Raw genomic sequence first — 23,997 nt, 5'->3', positions numbered from 1 at the left:
CAAATTCTTGTGTAGAGGACATGTTTTGCAATTGGTAGTTGATGCCTTGATGGTACCAGTCACACCTGTTGAAAGATTCAAAGTACAACCCTCAACCTTAGTTTTTGAGTGACCTATTATCTAGTTGCATTGATTAAAGTTTGATTTGTCTTTTTAATCTAATGATGATTTCTTTTTATTTCTTTTCAATTCTATCAGTGCATCCTTATCTCTTGCTTTTAGTCCCGCTCATCTAACATTAAAATGTTACATGTCTCAGGCTTGTGAATTTCTCTATTATCCAGCTCAATGTAGGATTAGCATCTTTTTAAGGTGGACTGAGGGGTAGTACGACTTCAGATCCTTATTGTTTCTACTGTGTTCATTCTACTGGAAACCCGTATAAATACTACTTAAGTCATTTATTTCTTTGTTTGATACGTTCCAGTACCACTTATAATATCATATTGTGAAAACACTTCCTTGTTTAAAAATTTTATATAACAAAAAGATGATAATATTAGTGGAATTAAAACTGGGTTAAGATAAATTTATATCTCCTGCTTTATTTCTTTTCTATTACTAAAAGCATAATATGCTAATAAAAATTTACTCATAAGTCTCTAGCCTAATAGTTAATGAAGTGGGTGCAAACCTTGGAGATCAAGGTTCAAATCCCAGCAAATACAAAAAATACTAACTTATTTTTTCCCACATTCCTAAGTCTTGGTGGGATAGTTACCTCTGGTGAGAGGTAGCAGGTACCCGGGAATAGTTGAGGTGCACGCAAGGTGGTTGGGGCACCACTGTGGTATAAAATAAGGCTAACTCAAACAACTTTCTCAAAATGGTTTATTATGACTGCAAACGATCGCTTCCATTGATGAGTTTTTCTGTGTCTTCGTTTTCCTGAAAGTTGAGCTTCCATTAAAATCAAAGGTATTTTCTTGGTCTCTTGTCTTTGAAGGGCTTACACCAATGACTTTTACTATTGAGAAGAGTTTTAAAATCCATGAAGTTCAAACTGGTTAATAATGTGCAAGATGAAGCAAGGAGATGCAATTCAATTATGATGTAAAATCTTGACACGTGTCAGGATTGAGACAAAATTATCACAAGTTACGCGCTTCTTTTTTTGGTTAAGCATGTGTGCACCCAATATCCAAAGTGGTGTATAAAAGACACAGCTGGAGAAAGATTTGATATGTTAAAGGTTGCCCGTGAAAATGGGGTGTGTCAAAGGCATTTGCATGCAAGTTAAGGGGTAAAGTATGTATTAAGCGTAAAAATTTCCATGTCGGAGGTGAAGTATGGTTTTGAAATGAAGTAGACAGATGCAAATAATAGAAGACACATGTACAAGTTTATGTCACATTTATTGAAGTGCACCATTCCCATAAAGAAAGCTGCTACATCTAAAGGATGTTGTTATATTAAGTGCCCAGAGTTGGAGGCTGCCTTGCTTTAGCCTCTGTAATCAAAACTATAGATTTTACAGAAATTCCAGCCTAGCACTATATATGTATTTCATGTAAATTGGCACATAGTTCATCTTTCGATGTGCTTGTGTTTCCTTTCCTTGGATCTAGGTTGTTCTTGTTTCCGTTGTGCTATGTTACCTTATAAAGTTCAGATAGTTTCTAGTCATTGTGAGTTGAAATCATTGTAGAACCAGAGTAACCTTATTCCTTCTATTCTCAGTTGACACTAAAGTCAGATTTCTGGTTTGACTCGGTTACTTTCATATGTATTTCATGTCTACATTGCAGGAAAAGATGAGGGTGCAACAATCTAAGTTTTTACAGAGCATAGATTCCTTTGCAGAAGCTGGTTCAGATGATTCGAAACTTGGTAAAGAAAGAAGTGAATCAGATGTTAGACGTAATTCTGAAGAGGCTACTCCATTCATTTGCTCTCTCTGTCATGATCCAAATTCTAGAAGTCCTCTATCATACCTGATTCTTCTTCAGGTATGTGCTTTGTGTTTGTTTCACTTCGTTGCGCTTGGATATCTCTGCTGATTTATCTCAATAATTGTGCTTGGGGAGTCTACTAAAGTTAAATCTTTACTTCTTTTATTGTGATTCTTGAAATAAGAAATCCAGACAACTGACTTTCACCAATAGAGGACCTCCTTCGTGGAAACAAACCCCCAATTCCGGGAAAGAACCAGCATCTTGTGCCAAAAGATTGACAAATATCGCATCTCAAAGGAGCATTTTATCAAGCAGTCGAGAAGTGATTTCATCTTTTCAGTTGACGCAATTGATTCAACATGCAATAAATGAGTTTGCTCTGGAAGGGAAACCTAAGGAAGTAGGAGCATTTTTTGAATATGTTAGGGCGAAGTTCCCAGCATTGAAGATTCAACTGCCTTGCACATCAAACAATGCCGACGAAGACACAGATTTTTCTCTTGAGATGCTAGAAGAACAATTATATTCGTTCACACGCGAAAAGGTGGACGTCAATTCGTGGTACTGGGATTTTTTAAGAAATGATAAGAAAATTTCTGCAGGAGGAGGTGGTGGGAGTGTTGAGTCACTTTTGCTTGGGAAGTACATTTCTGCTCTTGCAGGAGAAAATCTTAATAGTCCTTCTGCATCTGAAAGTGTGTACAAGGTTCAACTAGAGTCAAGTACGCCGCTTTCAGCGTATTACGGATTTGGTCTCTCAGATTGTGATGGAATTTATCTTTCATCGTGTGGACATGCTGTGCATCAGGGATGTCTTGACCGCTATTTATCATCACTAAAGGAAAGGTAACTCTTTTATCCGTTCCTCTTTCTTTGAGACTATGGTCCAATTGACTTGAATTATTTTTATATTTGGTTCACCATTCTTCCTTTTGGTTTTCGGGTCTCTTGAGTTTCTTTCTCTTCTTTCTAGGATTGCTTTTCTTTTTCTGACTTGTATCTTTAATTTGCTTTATTCTAGTCTAGTATGTCCTCGGACTTAAATGGTTTGCACATTAGAGTTTATAAAATACATGTAATATTATGTCCTATAATTGGCCTGGCAGTCCTATTCAGTAAGTTCAGTGAATTAACTGTCTCATCACTCTTGTACAGATATAACAGAAGACTTGTTTTTGAAGGAGGTCATATTGTAGATCCAGATCAGGTACAGTACTTCCTATCTACCTTTTGCTATGTGATGGAGTGAATTGCTGAATTATATTGTTGATTTTTTTTTATTTTCAGGGTGAGTTTCTTTGTCCTGTATGCCGTGGACTTGCCAACTCAGTCCTGCCAGCATTACCTGCAGATTCCGGAAGGTTCACATCCATTTGCTCAACTTCCAGTCCATCCGATGCTGTTGGCCCTTCACCGTTGTCAAGTGGAGCGGTAGATGCACTTCACTTTCAAGAAGCTTTATTTCTCCTACAAAATGCAGCAGCTGTTGTTAGAAGTAGAGAGATTCTCCAAAGACTTCCACTTTGGCAGTTTGGGAGGATGAAAGTAAACCTTGAACCTGTGTATCGTATGTTGTGTGGAATGTACTTTCCGGACAAGGATAAGATTTCAGAATCTGGTAGACTTAGTCACTCTTTGATTCTATATGACACTCTTAGGTACTCACTTGTAGCCACTGAAATTGCTGCTCGAGGGGGAAATACATCATTAGCTCCAAACTACAGTCATGGTGCCTTGTACAAAGAACTCCAATCTTCAAATGGTTTTATATTGGCTTTGTTACTAAGTATTGTACAAAGCACACAAACAAAGAACTCACTTACTGTCCTCTTGAGATTGAGAGGCATTCAGCTGTTTGCAGAGTCTATATGCGCTGGAACCTCTGCAGATAAAATTCCAGATCCATCTTTTGGAGGTATATTTATGCTCCATTGAATTACCTTTTAAATTTCCTTTACTTTGTAAAAGGAGAAAGATGAGATCATTGGAATATATGCTTTGCAGGTAATATGCAAGACATCTTAGAATGCGCTGAAACAGAAGATCAGTATCCTGATATTCAGTTTTGGAGATGGTCCTCTGATCCAGTTCTTGCACATGATGCTTTTTCTTCATTAATGTGGACAATATATTGCCTTCCATGTCCATTGTTGTCATGCGAAGATGCCTTCTTGTCCCTTGTTCATCTTTTCTATGTTGTTGCTGTCACTCAGGTTACACAAATTCCCTTCTTCTAATCCTTTTTTTCTTGGTAGATATTAGATCTCTTTGCGCTTCATTAGCTCCAAGATGGTTAGAAAAATATTCTCGTCTTTTCTTTGCAGGCTGTAATAACCTATTGCAGAGCGCACCAATGCAATATGCCTGAGTTAGGATGCAATGATTCTCTACTTACTGACATCTATAAAGTAATTGGAGAACATGGAGTTGCTCAGGAATATTTTAATTCTAATTTTATAGAAACTTATGATATCAAAGATGCAATTCGCAGTTTGACTTTTCCTTACTTAAGAAGATGTATATTGTTGTGGAAATTGATTCATTCTTCTAGAGTGGTGCCATTTAGTGGTGGGATTAACAAGTTAGATGAATCAGCATATCCAACTAATGAACTGATGTACTGTGGTGATAACATTGCTACAGAGCTCGTCCAGATCGAAAAGTTGGAAAAGATATTAAAGATTCCCACACTTGATAATGTTCTCAATGATATCTCAATTCGTCCAATGGTTCAAAAATGGCTGAATCATTTCTACAAGGAGTTTGAAACTTGTAGTCTAAAGGATGTTTTATATTCCACTCCTGCAACCCCATTCAGAATGATGCTTCTGCCTCATCTTTATCAGGACCTCTTGCAGAGGTTGGTTTTAGATATGGATAGAAATTATTTGACTGGTCTTCTATCTTTGTGTGGACAAGCTAAAACTCAGGATGTCTTGATGTTACCTTCAGGTATATTAAACAGAATTGCCCAGATTGCGGAGCTCTTCTGAGGGATCCTGCATTGTGCTTGTTATGTGGTAAATTGTGCTCCGCAAGTTGGAAGACATGTTGCAGGTCCAAATACACTTGGGTTGCACCTTCTTTTTAAAAAACCTTCTTATGGTCTTTAATATTGTGCCTGACGCATTTAATTGAACTCCAGGGAAAGTGGGTGCCAAACTCATGCAATGGCCTGTGGTGCCGGTACTGGGGTGTTCTTGTTGATCAGAGTAAGTGTTGTTCCTTTTTTGCTTTACTTATTTCTCTTGACCTATTTGATATGTAAAATACTGTCTGGCTTAATGAAATTTTACTTTTCACTGTAGAAAACAACAATATGGCTTCACAGATCTGCTACTCAGGCACCATGGCCATCACCATATTTGGATGCATTTGGAGAAGAGGTAAGTTACAACAACAACCCATTAATAATCTCATTAGTGAGGTCTGGGGAGGGTAGAGTGTACGCAGACCTTGCCCCTACCCATGAGGGTAGAGAGGCTGTTTCCAGGAGACCCTCGGCTCAAAAACAAAAGATCTGTAACAACAGCATAAAACATACAAATAAGATCAGCACCGTAAGTGACAACAAATAAGTGGGAGGACAATAATTATGGCAATAATAAAAATTGTAAATAAAATATAAAATAAAAGTAAAAAAATAATAAACAGAAAATAGAAAGTGTGATGGAATAATAACCACTAGCAGTCCTATATAAAACACTATCAGACTAGCCAGAATAACGAAGAAAGAAGAGGTAAATTAATGGTTAGATTTAGCTATCATAGAAGAGCTTCAGAGCAGCCAAGGTGTTTGGTTGACAACAAGCTTCTCTCTTTATTTTCATTTTTCTAAGGGAGTTGATGAAAAAGGGAAGTTTTGCTTCTTGCTCGGAAAAATCATTAAAGAATGAATTCAATTTAGGAAAGGTTCCAGGCTAGTTTTCCTTTCTTCTAAAAAATTGGGAGCCATGATGGAGATGTTCATTAATGAGATCACCTCCTAAGATACATGTGCTGAAGAGTTCCTTCATGCTATTCATTCTCTACCATTATCTGTTGTTCTATTTCTCCCTCTTTTCGGTCCATTGCACACAAAAATATTAGTCTGTAAAATATCTTCCTTTTAACAGTTAGTGGTCTGGAGCATCATCATGTAACCCGCGCTATATAAGAGCAAACGTGAGACAAAAATGAATTCGAATAACATAGCGGTCAGAAGCATTACTGATTAAACATGCAAAAGAGCGTCAAGCAGCAGTTTAAATTTTTCTTATTGAAGTTTGTTGTCACTATCTCTAGCCACTAAGCTCATAATAAGCCCAAGCAAAGTGACATGTACCTTTTCTTTTCCAACGAAGGTGCTTTACAAGCTCCTGTTTTGAAATTTAAGAAGACTGAAAAACAAAAAAATGAGTGTTTTTGGAGAGAAAACAACAGGAAGAAGGTTATGCCTCAAATGTCTTCAATTCAATTATAAAATATAGATCTGTTATTTTCGTCAAAGATACAAATACAACTACGCTTCAGTCTCAAACAAAGTTGGGGTCGGCAATATGAATCCTAACTTCTTTCTTTAAACTCAACTCATATCATCACCATGCCAAAATAAAATAAGAGTAGTAGTGAAGTTAAGATATGTTCATCATAATTCCCACATGTGACAGGTACAGACTTAAATTGTCACTTGTTATTTCTTTGAATTTTGATGGATTGGCATGTTTTTGTTTTTCTTCCCTCCCTTTTCCTTTCTCTATTTCCTCTTTTTCTCAGTTGCGGTTGTCAAGACCAAAATGTCCAGATATATGTGCATTGTGCGTTGAGCTTTGTTTCTTGTAAAATTTTTTGGAGTGGGGAAGCATCTGGGCTCTAAACCAGCATGTCCACATATCAAATTGGATCTTACACACTTCCTCTCCTATTCTTCAGGATATTGACATGCATAGGGGAAAGCCATTATATCTAAATGAGGAACGTTATGCTGCCTTAACTCATATGGTAAGGAAATTAGCCATTGTCACTAGTTGTGTGTCACCGTGCTAGCCATTGTTGTTAAGGAATTCAACTTTTATCATTTCTGCTGAATGAACATAACCATTGTGTTTTGCTTCAGTGTCAACATCGAATCTCAGTTATCATTTTCTAAGGTTGTACTTGCTTGCTGATTGTTTTCTCATTCCAAACTCTAGGTGGCTTCTCATGGATTAGATCGAAGTTCAAAGATGCTTCGTCAGACAACTATTGGCGCGCTTTTCATGCTTTAGCTTGGCATTTTATGATGGTGAAGGTTTGATGAAAGTTCAATAATAGTTGTTGTATTCTGCTTATCGTTTTTTCTACAATCACCTGCGGTCTTGTTTTTCATTGGCTCTCTTGACAGTTGCAGGTTATGTCCGACTCGAATACGTTAAAGATGATAACAATTGTTTTGTTGTCCCCTGGTTCATAGTTATGATAATGATGCAGGAAGTCCGCTATTAGTGCGGTCTTGTGCTTTCTATGTACATATTATTGAGGTTAGTCTGTAACCCCCCCCCCCCCCCCCGGCATATTTTCGCTTTGTCTATTCTGCATTATGAACAAAAGCAATTTCATTTGCTTGTTTCATCAGCGAGGCTTATCAGACAGTGTTCTTGTGATTATTTCGTCATCAGAATCTTTTAACATCCACTTGTAGTAATTCAAATATTTTGAAAATCTGACCTATTTAGTTCCTGAAATATGCTACATCAATATAGTGACAGGTGGAGCCTCAAGGTATCAATAAAATTGTAGCTATAAGTTGCGTTAGATTACTTGGGTAGGATAGGATTATTGTTGGAGCTTTCTGCTAAACTAGGATTGATTAATTGTACTTAATCAAAAGACGCTAAAACGCTTGAAAGGTCTCAGACCACCTTGTTGTAACTTCCTAGCAAATGAGTATTTGGCATCTTTTACTGTGTACAACAACCCCCAGTAAAATTCCACAAATGGGGTCTGGGGAGGGTAGGGTAGAGTGTACGCAGACCTTACCCCTACCTCGGAGGAGGTAGAGAGATTGTTTCCGAAAGACCCTCGGCTCAAAAAGACCAAAAGAGACAACGTATCCGAATTATGAGTATTTGGCATCTTTTACTGTGCAATGGCATCAGAATGCACGACATTTCCCAAGTTGGCACTCCTATAGGTGGGACCTGTAAGCCTGGGGTGCAATTACAGGCCTACTAATATATCAATGCATTCTTACATTTAAATTTTTATTCGAGGTCTGTTTACAACATATTAATATGAGCAATGTATGGACCATACATATATAAACTTATTTTTGCCCTTTTATTTTATTTGGCATGATGATGGCATTAGTTGAGCTTATTAAATGAAGTAGTGAGGATTCATATAGCCAACCCCAACTTATTTGGGACTAAGGCATAGTTGTTGCAATGTAAGAGGTATAGGACTTAAATTGAGATGCTTTACGAGAATAAAGATAAGCTTCTCTGCCGAATTTCCCTCCTGTATAGCTTCTCATGGCATTGCTTAGAGTAAGCTTGTTTAAGCCCTCGCTATGGTTTGCGCAAGGTTGCATCACCCTCTCTTTTTTCCTTTGGGGTTTTATTGATTATTCTAGTTGACTGCAGACCACTCCTGTTGTTCTATTTTATGTTCCTTTTCTTCGTGACAAATACTTCCTCGTGTGAGTCTTGCGATGCTGATTTATTGTGCATTTTTTACTTTATGTTAATTAGTTAAAATTTCATGTGACAGGGAGAAATTCAAAAATAGCCAGATTTACAAGTGGTCATTCAAAAATAACCACAGTTTTAAAAGTAATCGAAATTTAGCCACTTTTCATGTAAAGATAAATCTGAACGAAAATACTGTTCAAAATCCGGAAAAATACTCCAGTCTAATATACTGGAATTCCAGTATAATATACCGGTCCAGCATAATATACTGGAGTTTGGAGCACCGGTGCTCCAGTCTCCCGTATATTATATTGGATCCAGCAAAGTATACCGGTTCAGCATAATATGCTGGAAGTTCATACACAGGTGCACCGAACTCCAGTATATGCTGGACCGGTCTCTGTTGCAGCAAAATAGTCAATGACTTAGCAAATGCTGGCTATTTTTGAATGACCAAACCGAAAACTGGCTAGACCGTGCTATTTTAACGATTACGGTTTGCCCGCAGGAATAGGATGCCTGCATTCCATGAAAATGACTCGGTGGTGGAGATGGAACGGTGGGTTGTCAGCACCTAGCTGTACAGAAATTGTGAATAAATTTGGAGCTTCAGATGTAATATGATAACTGCTTTGCTTTCTTTCAACAAGGGTAGCCCAGTGCACAAAGCAAGGGATGTTATGCAGGATCCGGGGAAGGACCGCACCCCAAGGGATGTTATGCAGACAACTTATCCTAATGCAAGCATTAGTAGCGGGTTGTCACCTAGCTCTCCTTCAAGTGTATCTTAATGTCTAGCCATATGGATTTTTATATATGTGCAACAATCTAGCCTTGCCCTTTGGCTTCCTTTGTTCTCATGTCAATGATGATTGAAGTGTCATCAACTATGAATTGTGTATATATAGAGACCTAAACAGCAATATGCTATAATCAAGCGATAATATTCAAATTGCCTTCCTCTTTTTTTGTTAAGCTAGCTTGTGCTCCTAAATTTATATACCTTGTTGGCACAGATGTTTGGAAAATAACAAACCCTTTCGTGCCTCATTGATCTATTAACAAAACCATTGGATACATGAGGGAATCCGGGATTTTTTTGTACTCAAAATAATAGGTTTTCAGAAAGCACAAAAATATGGCTCCAGTAACTCTGCTCCTAATAAAGCCTAGCCTGGTATTTGAATGGAGGTAGATGTGCAGCTTATTATCCATCGAGTTTCTAATTGTGCACTACCGTCTTAGGGGATTTATCGATTGTCAAAAAAGAAAAATATGGTTCCTGTTGTACATATTCAGCACAATCTTGTTGTTTCATCAATAAATTATACCTTTAGCGATTTGAAAAAAAAAATATGGCTCCTCTATAGAAAACTATGACATTCAGATTGAATGACTATGAAATTACATCGATACTTTTACATTTTATGGGGTAATGTAGGAGACAACTTAAGTTTTAATTTTTGTGACCATCAAATGAAATGTAAATAACCCTTCTTCCTCTCTTTGAAAAGAAGGGACGCTTTTGATTTTATTGGTGCTTGAAATAATTTTGTTTTCATATTAATATATCTCTACAGCCAATATTTCTATATTAGGAGCTATTGAAATCAATCATCCTGTAGAGATACTTAAATTGGATCAGTAATTGATTTCTAGATTTCGTCGTAAATCTAGTTGGTTAATTCTTATTACGTAAATCAATAGTTTAAACTGAACGCATGGCATTTCCCATTTTTATAGGATCTTCTGTTCCAGGATGCAACATATATCTCTAAGTTTAATCAGGTTATTCACAAAAAAAAAAAAAAAAAAAAAGAAAAAGAAAAGGTGTCATCACTCATCAGGAAAAGCTGGATGAGGTCTTTCATTTAAAGTTTTCCTGTTCAATAAACGTTTAAATTTTCACAAGAAAAGAGGGTAAAAAGAGTTACTTCTGGCTGCAGACTGCAGTATGAGTTAACTAGCAGCGATAAGGCATTTAAAGCCTACTACATGATAAACTATCTCAGAATCTACAGATCCGAAGAACTAAAACTGAGGATTATCTAAATACACCATATTTAGGGGGGAAAATTAGGAGAAGGAATCAAATGAGTCGAGAAAAGTTGGTAATCTTACTTTCTGAATGGTATGAACTATGATATACCCTAGACAACTGCTCTTATTAAGCAACTATTTTCAATGTGAAACTATTCCGAAGACCTACTTAAAGCAGTTCTATACAAATCAATTGCAGTTTTAACAATCTTTCAACCTATAATGGAAATCGCCTGTACCATCTACGAATAACCAATAGTCAATAACCTGCACATAATTGTGATGCAGGAGAAGAGATCTTTGTACACCTAACAAAACTCTATATGGCAGATAGAGTCTTGTGTCGTTTCCAGAAGTGTCGAAAATTCTTCTGACATTACTGATTGCTTCTGAACTTTCATTTCCTATAGCAGCCACTGTTAGACATTGCATGTGTTCAGCACTTATTCCACCTTCTTATCCTAATCAACCAAAAATAAAAATAAAAGACCCAATTGTGAAAAAGGCCATCCATGAGTAAATCATATTTTGCAATACACAGGTAAGATGCCGTTTGTCTGAAGATGTGGCAGTCACATATCAGAAAACTCTGTTAGTAATGCCAGTAGCTGAAGCAGCATAGAGGATCTGGATGTGACGTCCTTAAAACAAAATTATGGGCATGTCCACTGCATGTAAAGAAAGTGCCAGAAGTGACATATCATTCACTTACTGTAGTGACATATCTACGCTTGACTATATTTACCGAAATGGAATTAGACCCTTCTTGTTTAGTATAGCATCTCCAAAAAGGGCTACTACATGATAATTAACTAAACATGTTGTCAAGTGAACTATTATACTATCGGAAATAAAATGCTTTTAGATACATAAGAAGATGTTTTGTGTTAAAGAGATGCACTTCAAGAATTTCTGTTTTTGCCCCTTTTCCCCATGTTTTGCTCACAACATCTCCGTCAATCCAGATTGGTTTCAATGTAGTCTATCTGGTTGTCTATTCCTTATTTATTTGGAACTGCTTTGCGTATTGCCATAAAATTTGATATCGAACCCTTGCCCTTTTTACCTACATTGTCAACATCCCCATCCATAAATTGTTCCAATACCATTCCTTTCTAAGTTAGACAATGAAGAAATTGGCATCAATACCACCTCAGAACGTCAAGCTTTGAAAGGCAACATGCTGCATTTGTGGCTATTTTTTTTTATAAGGACCGGGTTAGTAGCTAGTAACATGCCTGCCTATTCTCAAAAACTTGACATGCGTATTGACATCCAAAGTTTTATCCAATCAACTGTATCAGAAGACAGATTCTTAACTTTTAAGTCAGTTCAAGACACTAAAATGTTAAGAGGAAAAAATTCTTCATTTGGAAAGGGCATGATATTCTACACAACCTAGTGTAAGGAGAAAGAGGGATAGCTACCATTGCAATTAGTTGCTCCACCCCAGCCACCCAACTCCCAACTCATCCAAAAACAAGAGGACAAAAATGAATGACAAGAAAAAGGAAAAGATGGAACTTACTGTATCCTTCTTAGCTGACTGTGAAAAATCTTTGGCTGCATGTGATATATCATTAACAGTCGACTCACTGATTCCATTACTTGTATCATGCTTCTCGTTGTTGAGTGCAAATTCAAGCTGCTTCTCCACAGACTTGAAGATAGATGTTCGTTTAGACCTTAATCGATAGGGAGGAGAGGCATTAAATGCTTGACTGTTGTATAGCCCAATACCATTGGAAGAATTCCTTGGAAGGATCTCTTCACACGCATCAGTAGGTTTGTCCTTGCAGAAATCTCCGTCTGACTTCCCCATTTTATTAGTTGGTGTGGAAAGTTTAGCTTGAGTCTTTCTCTTCCTTAATATGGAAGGCGTATTCGGGAAGCTTCTAGCAGCAATTTTCAGTACGGATTCAGGGGTTTGTGCATATAGGCTACTACCCTTTGTACTAGGTGGAGTGAAGAAACCATTTGGTGACGGGCTTGGACTTGCATCAGATTCACATTGTGCCCAGCGTATATTGAGAAGATCTGAATCCAGCGAAATACAACTTTCTGATGTTGGTGGTTCATAGTATAATGTACCACATGTAGGGATTTCACAATGAAATGGTGCTTCAACAACTTTTAGTCGATCTACAACACTATTTATTCTCCGTCCTTCATACAAGGTTTCTGATTCTGTAATTGGTTTGATGTGTCGAATAGCATCTATTTCTGGTGATTGAGCTTCCAACCTGACGACTTCAGAATCAGTGGACTCAGTTTGAGGACCACCATTTGAAGCACTGATTTCTGTGACCTGCCATCCATTTACTATTTTACACATATCTGCAGTTCCTGATGAAGCTACAAGTGACTCTTCAGCTTTAGCTGTTTCAGTAGTGTCCTTACAACCATTTTGCAGGCCATCCCTAGTAGCAGGTGGAAGGTTTCCAGTAGCTAAATAAAAGTCTAATTTCTTCCTCAAAGAGCTATTCCAGTGATTCTTGATTGCATTATCAGTCCTGTATAAAATTAGGCCCGGAATGAGCAAGAATTGCAGTTAACAAGAAACATAGGGTACTATGAATTGATTCGACACTCTTGCAAATTCCTTTATAGAATATGATAGAGGACACACATAATATTGTTATAAAGGTTGATTGGCAGAAAAGTCTTGCTTTAACTTCAATAGCTAGCCATTGTAAAAGCCAAACTCAAGGCGGATGATATTTGTCTACTCGTTGAGCATAGACAGCCCATATAGAAGGCTATCAATGGATAACACTAGCCAAATGTCCAAATAATTCAAATGATTTATGGTTTTGAATGATATGTTTTCTGTCAATATGACATCCAAAATCAATAAATATGCATGTAAATACTCACTAGTAAGTATCTCTTTTATTAATTGTTTCAGTACTATTATTATAGGTAAACATATCTTGGGTAAAAATATAGCAGGAAAAATAACGAAAGGTGACAATGTGCTTTATAAACTCATAACTATGGATTTGCAATAGTACCACACTTAAGAGTATAGACTATGGCCCTGAGTCACACTGGACGTTAAATGCATTTGCCGCTGTCTAACGCCTCAGTCTCAAAGAAGTTGGGGTCGGTTATAGATACTCACTTCTCTATTTAAGCTCAACTCATGATAGTAGTAATAATAATAATAGTATTGGAAGTTCTCTATCAAGTTTAAAACCTACTCCCAACTAGTAGATATCACCGATATGGATCTTTTTCCTCCATTGTGTCCTATCTATCAAAATTACTTGGGATTTTTAGAGCAAAAAGGAAGAATAACTGATGAGCAGTTGCTCCTATAATCTTCAGGAACTCTTTGTGTTCCCTCTAGTCCCAAAAGAATGACTGGTTTCAGTGCACAAGAGCCAAACCATCTAATCTTGGGGTGATTGCGCATGTCAATTCTTTGATCTTTGAAAATACATACTATAAACTACATAAAAGCACTATAAACTATAATTTTTAGAGGCCAAAAATATTTAAGACATATTTGAGAAAATCATATTCAAAGAACGGGATTGAAGCAGTAATTTTTAATAGAAATGCTTAAATAAAGAAGCCATTCAGATCTCTTTTCTCTTTATTCTACTGAACGAAAAAACTATTAATTTTTCCCTTTAGATTACTACTATTGTGAACCTACCAACAGAGATTTGATCTTTATGCTGAATTCATTACCTTCCGGGCAGGACCTTAGCAATTTCAGCCCACTTGTTACCATGGATCCGATGAGCATCTATGAGTGCTCGTTCCTCCTCCAGTGTCCAAGCATCTTTTTTTATATTGGGATTCAAATGATTGTGCCACCTGATCAAATTTAAAGCAATAATCATTAACTAAACACAATCAAACAAATAGTAGGACTCTATCATTTGACAAACTTTAAGACAAATGAAGATGGGACTAGTGCCTAAAAATGAACAGGAAAACGAAGAATTCACTGTGACTTTCCAGAGAATAGTTCACGAAAAAACCAGGTACTTGTATAGGGTTGCAGAATGGGTAGACACGCACTACTGAAGCTATAGCAATTACAGCTAACAGAAGGAAAATTGGTACTAAATCAGTAGAGCAACTCTTACTAATTTGGTAATAGATCAGCGGCCGAAGACAAAGTTGGTCATAAGACAACAGAGATCAACCTTCATTTGATACAGGAATCTATGGAATCCTACCTCTCACGACATTGCTTTCCTATTCGACCAGGCAATGATTTAGCTATGACAGACCATTTCATAGGCCCATACTTGGCAACCAGTTCAATGATCTTATCATCCTCCTGTCAGCAAACACCAGTAAAAGTTGAAAATCATCAGAAATCATCCAGATAGTCGAAGCACAATTAAGATTACCAGTGCAGAAGGCAACTAAAGTAGGAAAGCAAACAAACCTCCCGAGTCCATGGTCCTTTGACAAGATCCGGATTGAGAACCTTCTGCCATCGATGCAGGCATTGCACTTCAGATCTATCTGGGAAGAACTCAGCTGCACGTGAATCAATATTTTGACCAAAAGTCACATTTCTATGTTACCACATGAATCCAATAACAGGAAATGATACATAAGATGATAGCCACGTAGACTGTCTTAAATATTTGTCAAAAAAATTAAGACTTCAAAGTTCATCAAAGTTAAAGTACCCTTTGATGGAACAAGGCTATAATTTCCTAATACCAACTAGTAAAACTAAGTTCTGAAAATCTATTTTGAAGAATTTCGATATTTGCCAGCCTTTGTTATCTCCAAATTCAAAATTCCACATTAAGGCTAAAACCTCGCTTGAAAAGAAAAGCACGAAGAGGATGACTGATGATATCCAAATTGCAGCACAAATGCCTATACCTAAACAAAACAGAATATATGAGTAATAACATACATGAATACATTGACTTGGCTTGTCATTAAAGATGCACTAAGAGCATTACAGCACCCAACAGACATTCAGCAAAGTGTAAATGGTAATATATTCATGATAAGACCACAGCAATGATCAAATACAGTGAATGTGACCATCATATATGTCATATAGCAATATTTCCACATTGGACACCTATCAGTTTTTGAAACATCTGCCCAGGTCAAGGTGAAACAAGTTGCCACAAGATTGTTTAATTCATAATTGCTAACTAACAAAGAGACTAGCTAAGAAATAATACCTATTTTTTTCCAACATTTCCCTCTGAAAACTGCGACAGCCCTTTTCAAAGTATCATCCTGTGGCAGGGGAGATATTTATCTAATCAAGACATAATTCCAAGAAGCAAAACTAGAAGCTGAACTTGCCATTTAAAAGAAAAGAAGCAATTATAAAGAAATTCAAACTGGTGTACAATAACAATAATACATGAGGGTTACAGAAGCATCAGAATTCAACATGCCCAACATATTACACCAAAAACAAACTTTTCCAGTGTTCTACATTTTACCAGAACAACCAGTAGTATCCACTGTCGAAAACTTGACAGTGGATATTTTAAGCTATTTATCTTGCAGAAGAGATTATTTGCTGGAAATATAAGGAATTCTATTCACCTCCTCAGGAGTCCAACCACCCTTTGCTCGCCTAATTGGACCAGAGGTTCTCCTGCAAAATTCACACAAAACAAGCACAAAGTAATAATTTTCAATATCCATTCCGAACTCTAAAATTAGCACAATATACATAATATCATAGAATCCTATCATTGAGTAATTCGCTTCAGGTGATTGTCAGTTTGCTTTTTTGTTGGGATGCAAGAAATAGTAGAAGGAAGAAAAGACTTAGCTACAGATATTGTTGACCAGGACATTTTCAGTAAAAACTCTTCTTCTTAATATGGCCATGATGTTCTCCAGTTCAGTCACTTTCTTATGTCTCCAAAATGTATTCCACTCAGTTTGAGTCTTATTCACAACAATCAACTATGACACCGTTACAAATTCATTGGGGTTCGGCTATACAAACACTCGCATCGCATCCGCTCTACTATATTCAACTTCAGTATTCAAAGGACTCATCACAGTTTAACTATTATACACTGATTACTGATTGTCATTCTACCACAATCCTCCTCCTTTATCCACACTTAGAACCGGCTATGCTTTGCAAGCTCACGTTGACGTAGTTAGTTCTAATCTTATCCACAAATGATCTAAACCAAAACGTGAAAACGATAATTAACTATTATACAACATAATGCACATAGGTACCGTTTTGGAAGATCCCAAACTTTCAGTCGCAACACTAAAAGAAATAATCATGAAGTTTGTTAAAATTAGATATGAACATCAAAATCAAAATCAAGAACCAACTTTACAATATGCAATTCTAGTCATCAACCAGCTAAACATATTTAACAAGGTCAAAACAACAGTACCTATGAGTTGGTGATGTAGGAGTCGGGCTAGATACTGTCGGTGACCTTAAAGTAACACTGGCACTATTTTCAGAAACTGAAGAGTTAGAAGCAGCAGCTGATTGCTTATTCTCAGTACAACAGTCCTCTACTTTCAATTCAGCCATTTTCCTCTTACCATAACCTTCATAAATGACCAATTCAATACCATAATCAATTGAAAAATCATCATACTGATAAAAAAAACCTTCAAAGCTATTCAAAGATAACAAAAACCCCAACTAAGTATAACTTTAAAATCCTAATTATGAACCATATAGTAAATTTATAACACAATTACTAGGAATTTAAACAAGCCCAGATCCCACAAACCCATCTTTATATCAAATTTCAATAAACAAAAACCAAAACTTTATAACCATCTGAAATTAACCAAAATCTAGTTGAATAAGATGAAATAAAACCTTAAATTGATTTGAAAACAGTCAATAATAAATAAAAACAGAAATTTTCAAATTTCATGAATCCAACAGTAAAAATAACCAAAACCCAATTCAAATCAGCCAAAATCAAGTAGAATAATATGAAATAAAAGCTGAATTGATTAAAAATCAGTCAATAATGAATAAAAATCGAAACTTTAACAAGAAATTTCAAGAATCTAACAGTAAACAAACCTCTAAGTGACGGGAATTCAGTTAAAACGCAAACCGTTTGAAACCCAAAAAAATGAAAAAAATCTAAGAGTTATTAGTGAGAGAAATTGAGAAAAAAAAATCTTGCCCGTTGAAACACAAAAAAGAAAAGTAAATCTTTTCATAATATTAAAAGAAACTATTTGTACATAACGAATATATATGAAGGGGGGTTATTGACGGTGCCGTTAGTTAGACGTTAAGTTTTTTAGCTTTGGGAAAGCAGGGACTGATGAGGTGGACTAACAGCGTTAACGGTTTTATGGGTACGTTAGGAGACAAAAGTTTGAACATCAAACGGCACACTTCGAGGGATTAATAAATGTTGAACTTGTTCTTTGGTGTTTACCATTCCCGGGTAATTTTAGACCGTTAGATTGGGAATTGACGGTGCAGATTTAATTGGTATGTGATGGATAATTCTTAACCGTTGATCAGTCTCATTGATGGATGATTGTGACGGCTGTTATTTAATAGATTAATAGGACTTAGGGAAATTATTTACGGAAAAGATCGTCGAGGGTCTATCGGAAACAGCTTCTGCACATATTATCTTCCACATACTTCACTTGTGATTACACTGAATTTTTTGTTATTGTATTTATGGGAAAGATTAGAAATTGAGATTTAACAAGATATACTTATCGAGTGTTTATACCAAATCAATAGATGTATGACACGTGTTTGCACATAAATTTCTTTTACCTCATCAAAGTTGATTAATACTCCTCCGGTCCATTTTAATAGATTTCTTGGCCTTTTTTTTGTAATTCTCAATATTTAATTTTTTTAAATATCAAAAAGAAATTAACTTTTTTTTCAGAGTTTTCCTTGGAGTAAAGAGTCTTGAAGTATTTGTTATATTTCAATAAATAAATTAAAGAGTCAATAAAGGTTAATACGGTCAATTTATTATTAATTAATATTAAAAGGTAGATTTCTTAATATATGCAAAAACTACCAAAAAATTAATTAAGTGAACTGGAGGCAGGGGCGGCCCTTCCATAAAACAAGTAAAACAACCGCTTTAGGCCCCATATTTGTGGAGACCCCATTTTTTGTAAGCATCTAATAGATTATGTATAATTTTAAAAAAAAATTCTGTAAAGTTTCTTTTAACAAATATAGAGAAGAAGGATTTGCAACTGCTATGATTTCTACCAAGGAAATTGCACTTGAAATGAATATCGAACCCTAATTTCGTAAGAAACGTGTGATATATAGGAAGTAACAATTTGATGCGAATGTTGATAATAAAATCTCAAAATCTTTTGAAGAGTCCTTTAGAGTTGATTACTTTTATACATAGTAGACAATGCTATTTTTTCACTTCAAAATAGATTTGAACAATTCAAAGCATATGAAAATAATTTTGTTTTTCTATTTGGCAGTAAAACTAAGATCACTAGATGTTGAAAATTTTAAAGAATATTGCCTTAATCTTGCATGTTCCTTAAAACATAATTATCAATTAAATATTGATGGTTTAAATTTATTTTCCAAATTAAAAGTATTAAAGAAAATAGTACAATTAGAAGATAACAGTTTAATTGATACATTTAATCAAATAAAAAGATTTAATGATTTTTCAAATGCCTAAATTTCTTATGGAATAATGTTAATAACTCATGTTACCGTTGCTTCATCGGAAAGAAGTTTTCAAAATTAACATTGGTAAAATCGTACCTAAGAACAATAATGTCACATAAAAGGTTAAATGGATTAGCTATATTGTGAGTTGAGAAATACTTATTAGGAGTTACTGATTAAAAAAAATTCATTAATAACTTTGTATCTAAGAAAAGCTAAAAAAAAATAAACTTCAAATAAATAAATAAAAAATTAAAAAGTTAAGGTCCCTCATAAAATTTGGCTTTAGATCACAAAATTCGTCGGGCTGCCCTTGACCGGAGGAAATAAATATCTTCACCTCATTAAATCACTTAACTATAGTAAATTGATGCAATTTGGTATAAATACTCATGCGGGTAAATTTTTCCCTGGGAGCAAAAGCAGTTTTATAATGTAAGCAACATCTGCATTTACCATTGCCAACTCGAATAGTATATATACATAATAAAAAGCAATTTGGAAGTATTTATTAATAAACAATTTCGTAGCTATTACTATAACATATGACACAACCATTCAATATTTCTTCACAAGGCTAAACATAAATTATAGCTGGTAAAGCCAAACTTTTTACCTCTTTTTTCATAAATATATTTAGTAAATGCATTTCCTATGGTTCTAATGATGGTATTGATATACTGTCTCTTTTTGTCTTCTTGAGCGGGGCAAACACTAATGACGCATTTTAAACCTGTGAATGTCACGCCCTAAAACTATGTGACCGGCACCCGGTATTCTATCCGACCCGAGTGAACCATCCTATAGATTAATACACATCTATATTCTTAATAGGAGGATGCGAAAGGCTCTTCAGTTTGAATCATTTTAAGATATACACAAAACATGAATAATGTCTTTAAGTAAATATTTTCCTTTGAAGGCAAAGCTTCATAAAGATAAAAGAAAATTTCGTTCATGCACGCCATGCAAGTAACCATAGGATTACAACCCAAAATGAATACTATTGTTGTCTATGAAATCTCTATGACACGAACTGGAATAGTCAGTCAAGGCATAACCCGGTGGCTTAAAAGGATATTAATATAATAAAGTCCTCCACAAATACAAGCGTGGAGTCTCACCAAATAACGTCAACGGAAAATGTAGAGCTACCCTATCCATGCGGTCCAAGTTACTCATGTCCAGTCCCTGAAAATAGAAAATGCAAATGTGGCCGAAAGGCCTAAGCTCCACATGCCTAGTACGAATCATGAATCATTTCCCAAAAAGAAAATAGGACGATATTTAAGAAGACATAAGATATGCAATAATAATTGATATCAAGAAAGAAGTATTCATATCAATTAACAATTTAAAAGTACAATAAAATAATATGGTAAAACATATTTCAAAGTCTTCCTTTATCATTGATCTTTGCAAAATCATGTTAGATTTTTCATTTACCAGGATCACTATACCATCACCGACACGAAAGAAGGTCAACTAGGTTATGTACATAGCGGCAAGTATCATATACCCTACTTGCTCAGGTCGTCTCATCGTTGTGCCGCACAAATCGACTCAACCATGCTAATAAAGTAGCACAATAGTACCCCTAATGGGAAGTACTCTGTTGTAGTCCCCAATCGTAAAGTAGGTTCTACGCCTACACCGGCACATGTAGTTTCATGACCTAATGAGGAAAAATGTCCAAGGTCAATCTCGGTGAATTTAAGTAACTCCCAAAACCTTTACATTTATCAATGATGATATTTATAGCCAAATCAACTATTTGAGAATAGCTATATCCAAGATATTTTGCAACTCATGTATTTTCATTTCAAAATACTACAAGTTCTATTCCTTATTTATTTAGTTTTTTTTCTTCAATTAAGATAAAATAAATCCCAACTCACTCGTCCCCACAAGCTAGGACTCACATTTTGAAACTCAGTTTAATCGTGTTTCGATATGAGTTTGGAGAAAAGTTCTGAGGGTAGTAAGTTTCAACGTACCTCAAAATGCTTCCAACCTTATCACAAATGTTCCAATAACGTCAATGAGTCACGATCTACATATACGAACTCACATAATTCAAGAACGAATCACAACGATACCTACTAAACCAACTAAATGTCTAACACTTAAATTTAATCTTGTAAGTTTAACAAAAATCCTCATTTGATTATTTGAATGACAATCCTTGAATTTTAACTCCAACTTATTCATTAAACTTGTTATGGAATCTAGTCATTCCACTATAAACTCAAAATAACATCGTTCAAACAACACCCATCACTATTCATCATTCTTACCAACCAACTTTTCAATTTCAAGACTAGCTTCTAGGGTTTTATGAATAGATGTTTAAATACAAATATAACTTCATAAATATACTCTACTACGCCCGTGGAGTATGGTACATAAGATTGGAGTGAAGAAATTACCTCTTTGTCAAACTCTAAAAGTTTCAAGATTTGGGTTTCTTGAAATGTCCTTGAGATTATCTTCAAAAATCTATGAATCCCACGATGTTGAAGAGTTAAGAGATGTAATAAATGAATCAAATTTATCAAAGAAAGGTATTTAATTCTTACCTTAAAGATGTATTAATGGAAAATAGCTGCTCCTTCTATCTAATCCCCAAGACCAAGTCAAATATAATATAATCTCCCCCTTTACAAAATGCCTACAAAAACTTCAGCTGTGGATTCTAAATTTCGGGTGCTGAGTTGCATGCCTTCACTCGGTTCTAATTTATTCAATCACAGAAGCAATATTTTGATCTTCAACTTTAATCATTCTATTTTCCACTTGCTTTTGTCTTTTATAATTACTTATATTATTTCCTTATCCTTGTTATTTAATTAATTCCATTGTCCCCCACTTGTCTCTTTGTTGGCCAACCACTTTTCCTAGTTTTCTAAATCCTTTCTCGTTGCCATCTGAAGACTAGGATTTTAAATCCTTGTTTTCCTTATTAAATTCCAACTCTTCAAGTTGGTTACATACCATTGAATTCTCAAAATTTCAGCACTTATGAATAGAAACTTGAAATGCTCCAAATGCATTTGATGACATTGTAACATCCACTAATTCAATGATTAACTATCGATATTGTCCCTAAGAATTCTAATAACTTTGTTCCACTCGAATAATCATGTAGCTCGGATTTAATTACATTGCATTCTCGAGCTCAAAATTAGTAGGAGTTAACTAAAAGAATTTATGGGGCTTTACATTCTCCCCCACTTAGAAACATTCGTCCTCGAATGTAAATTTCTTGTCGTGTTAAAGTCTAAAAACGTAATCTCCGAGCCTTTTGCTTACTCCTTAACTCTTTAAGGCTTTGAAATTTGACTAACTCTCTAAATTTTTTTAAAAAAAATTTCAGCAGAGTTTCCTTCGTTAATAGGCTTATCCCACAATTCCAACCTCACAACGAGTTATAAGAATACAATATAAAAGGCCTTACATGGCTCAACTCAACACAACTACCTTAATGAATGTATCCGCGATTTCATATATCTCCGGACATCAGTACTTAGCCTCTCCCAATATCACAATAATTAAATCTATCAACATAAGACAAGTCTAACAACCATGTGCAATAGATAAATCAATCAATCACTTGCCCCATGGAAGTAAATTATAATAAACTCTAAACTCAAAATTTCAAAAAAAAAAGGTCATACCTGAAGTTGCAAATAAGTGTAGATATCGAATTTTCATATCTTCCTCGGCCTCCCAAGTAGCCTCCTCAATGTCATGATTACGCCATAACACTTTAACTGAAGCTATGTCTTTAGTCCTCAACCTACATACTTTCCTATCAAGAATCTCAACAGGTTCTTTGTCATAAGTTAAGCCGTCATTTATTTCTACTCTTTCTGGTGAGACGATGTGAGCATGATCATGCACATACCCTCGTAGCATCGATACATGAAAAACAGGATGAACCAAAGTCATCGATGCAGGTAACTCCAGCTTATAAGCTACTTCCCCAATCTTTTTCAAGATATGATATGGGCCAATGAATCTAGGACTTAGCTTTCCCTTCTTTCCAAATCTCATAACGCCCTTCATTGGTGATACTTTCAAGAATACTTGATCACCCTCCTTGAACTCCAACTTACGTCGATGTACATCTATATAGCTTTTTTGCCGACTTTGTGTAGTCTTAAGCCGTTATTGAATCAAAGCCACCTTCTCTAAGGCATCATATACAAGATCGGGACCAAGTAGTCCTACTTCTGTCGGCTCAAACCATCCAATATGTGATCTATAACGTCGTCCGTACAAAGCTTCATACAAAGCTATCTAGATACTAGCATGATAGCTATTATTATAGGCAAATTCGATCAGAGGTAAGTGTTCATCCCAGTTCCCACCAAAATCAAGGACACAAGCCCGCAACATATCCTCAAGTGTCTGAATAGTTCTTTCAGCTTGTCCGTCAGTCTGTGGATGAAAAGCGGTACTCAAATTGACACTTGTACCCAATCCTTCTTGAAAGGACTGCAAAAAATGAGCAGTAAATTGGGCCCCTCTATCAGATATAATGGAAGTTGGAATCCCGTGAAGTCGGACAATTTCTTTCAAGTACAACTTAGCATAATGTGGTGCTGTGTCAGTCATCTTTACTCATAAGAAATGCGCCGACTTTGTAAGTTGGTCTACAATCACCCAAATAGAGTCATGCTTCAAGCGAGTGCGAGGCAACCCCACAATAAAGTCCATATTAATCATCTCCCACTTCCAAAGTCGAATCTCAATATTCTGAGCCAAC

General features: G+C 35.7%; 3 protein-coding genes across 10 annotated transcripts in view; 1 reads left to right on the top strand and 2 right to left on the bottom strand.

The window, feature by feature from the left end:
- Nucleotides 1-9,506, top strand: part of LOC107797361 (E3 ubiquitin-protein ligase PRT6) — a 45,248-nt gene extending 35,742 nt beyond the window's left edge. Inside the window, exons 7-20 of one of the 7 annotated variants that reach the window (XM_075222731.1) lie at nt 1,749-1,949; nt 2,077-2,741; nt 3,051-3,102; nt 3,183-3,810; nt 3,900-4,108; nt 4,220-4,755; nt 4,848-4,952; nt 5,041-5,107; nt 5,204-5,281; nt 6,807-6,875; nt 7,067-7,158; nt 7,258-7,393; nt 9,054-9,104; nt 9,201-9,506. In XM_075222731.1, the coding sequence (XP_075078832.1) occupies nt 1,749-1,949; nt 2,077-2,741; nt 3,051-3,102; nt 3,183-3,810; nt 3,900-4,108; nt 4,220-4,755; nt 4,848-4,952; nt 5,041-5,107; nt 5,204-5,281; nt 6,807-6,875; nt 7,067-7,141 (2,685 nt within the window). In that variant the 3' untranslated portion in view covers nt 7,142-7,158; nt 7,258-7,393; nt 9,054-9,104; nt 9,201-9,506. Of the gene's footprint in view, nt 1-1,748; nt 1,950-2,076; nt 2,742-3,050; nt 3,103-3,182; nt 3,811-3,899; nt 4,109-4,219; nt 4,756-4,847; nt 4,953-5,040; nt 5,108-5,203; nt 5,282-6,806; nt 6,876-7,066; nt 7,165-7,257; nt 7,394-9,053 lie in introns of all 7 variants that reach the window. The other 6 variants (XM_075222730.1, XM_075222729.1, XM_075222728.1 and 3 more) reach the window with 6 other exon arrangements.
- A 1,133-nt stretch (nt 9,507-10,639) lies between these two features.
- Nucleotides 10,640-17,783, bottom strand: LOC107797363 (transcription factor MYB3R-3-like). Of its 2 annotated transcripts, none has more exons than XM_016620246.2 (9): nt 17,619-17,783; nt 16,963-17,125; nt 16,139-16,190; nt 15,763-15,820; nt 14,997-15,091; nt 14,782-14,885; nt 14,285-14,413; nt 12,114-13,098; nt 10,640-11,253 (listed from the first exon to the last, which is right to left on the bottom strand). In XM_016620246.2, the coding sequence occupies exons 2-9, from the start codon at nt 17,106-17,108 to the stop codon at nt 11,239-11,241; spliced, it is 1,584 nt and encodes a 527-aa protein (XP_016475732.1). In that variant the 5' UTR covers nt 17,109-17,125; nt 17,619-17,783; the 3' UTR covers nt 10,640-11,238. The 2 variants fall into 2 exon arrangements, with proteins under 2 accessions (XP_016475732.1, XP_016475731.1); XM_016620245.2 differs by having other exon boundaries at nt 10,640-11,046.
- Nucleotides 17,784-22,745: 4,962 nt separating this feature from the next.
- Nucleotides 22,746-23,294, bottom strand: LOC142165032 (uncharacterized). Its single transcript, XM_075223678.1, has 2 exons — nt 22,904-23,294; nt 22,746-22,783 (listed from the first exon to the last, which is right to left on the bottom strand). The coding sequence occupies exons 1-2, from the start codon at nt 23,292-23,294 to the stop codon at nt 22,746-22,748; spliced, it is 429 nt and encodes a 142-aa protein (XP_075079779.1).
- Between the last annotated feature and the right edge of the window lie 703 nt (nt 23,295-23,997).

The sequence above is a fragment of the Nicotiana tabacum genome, chromosome 10, assembly GCF_000715075.1.
Source record: "Nicotiana tabacum cultivar K326 chromosome 10, ASM71507v2, whole genome shotgun sequence".
Classification (NCBI taxonomy): Eukaryota; Viridiplantae; Streptophyta; class Magnoliopsida; order Solanales; family Solanaceae; genus Nicotiana; species Nicotiana tabacum.
Note: the sequence above shows the minus strand (reverse complement) of the source record. Positions and strands in the feature narration are given on the sequence as shown.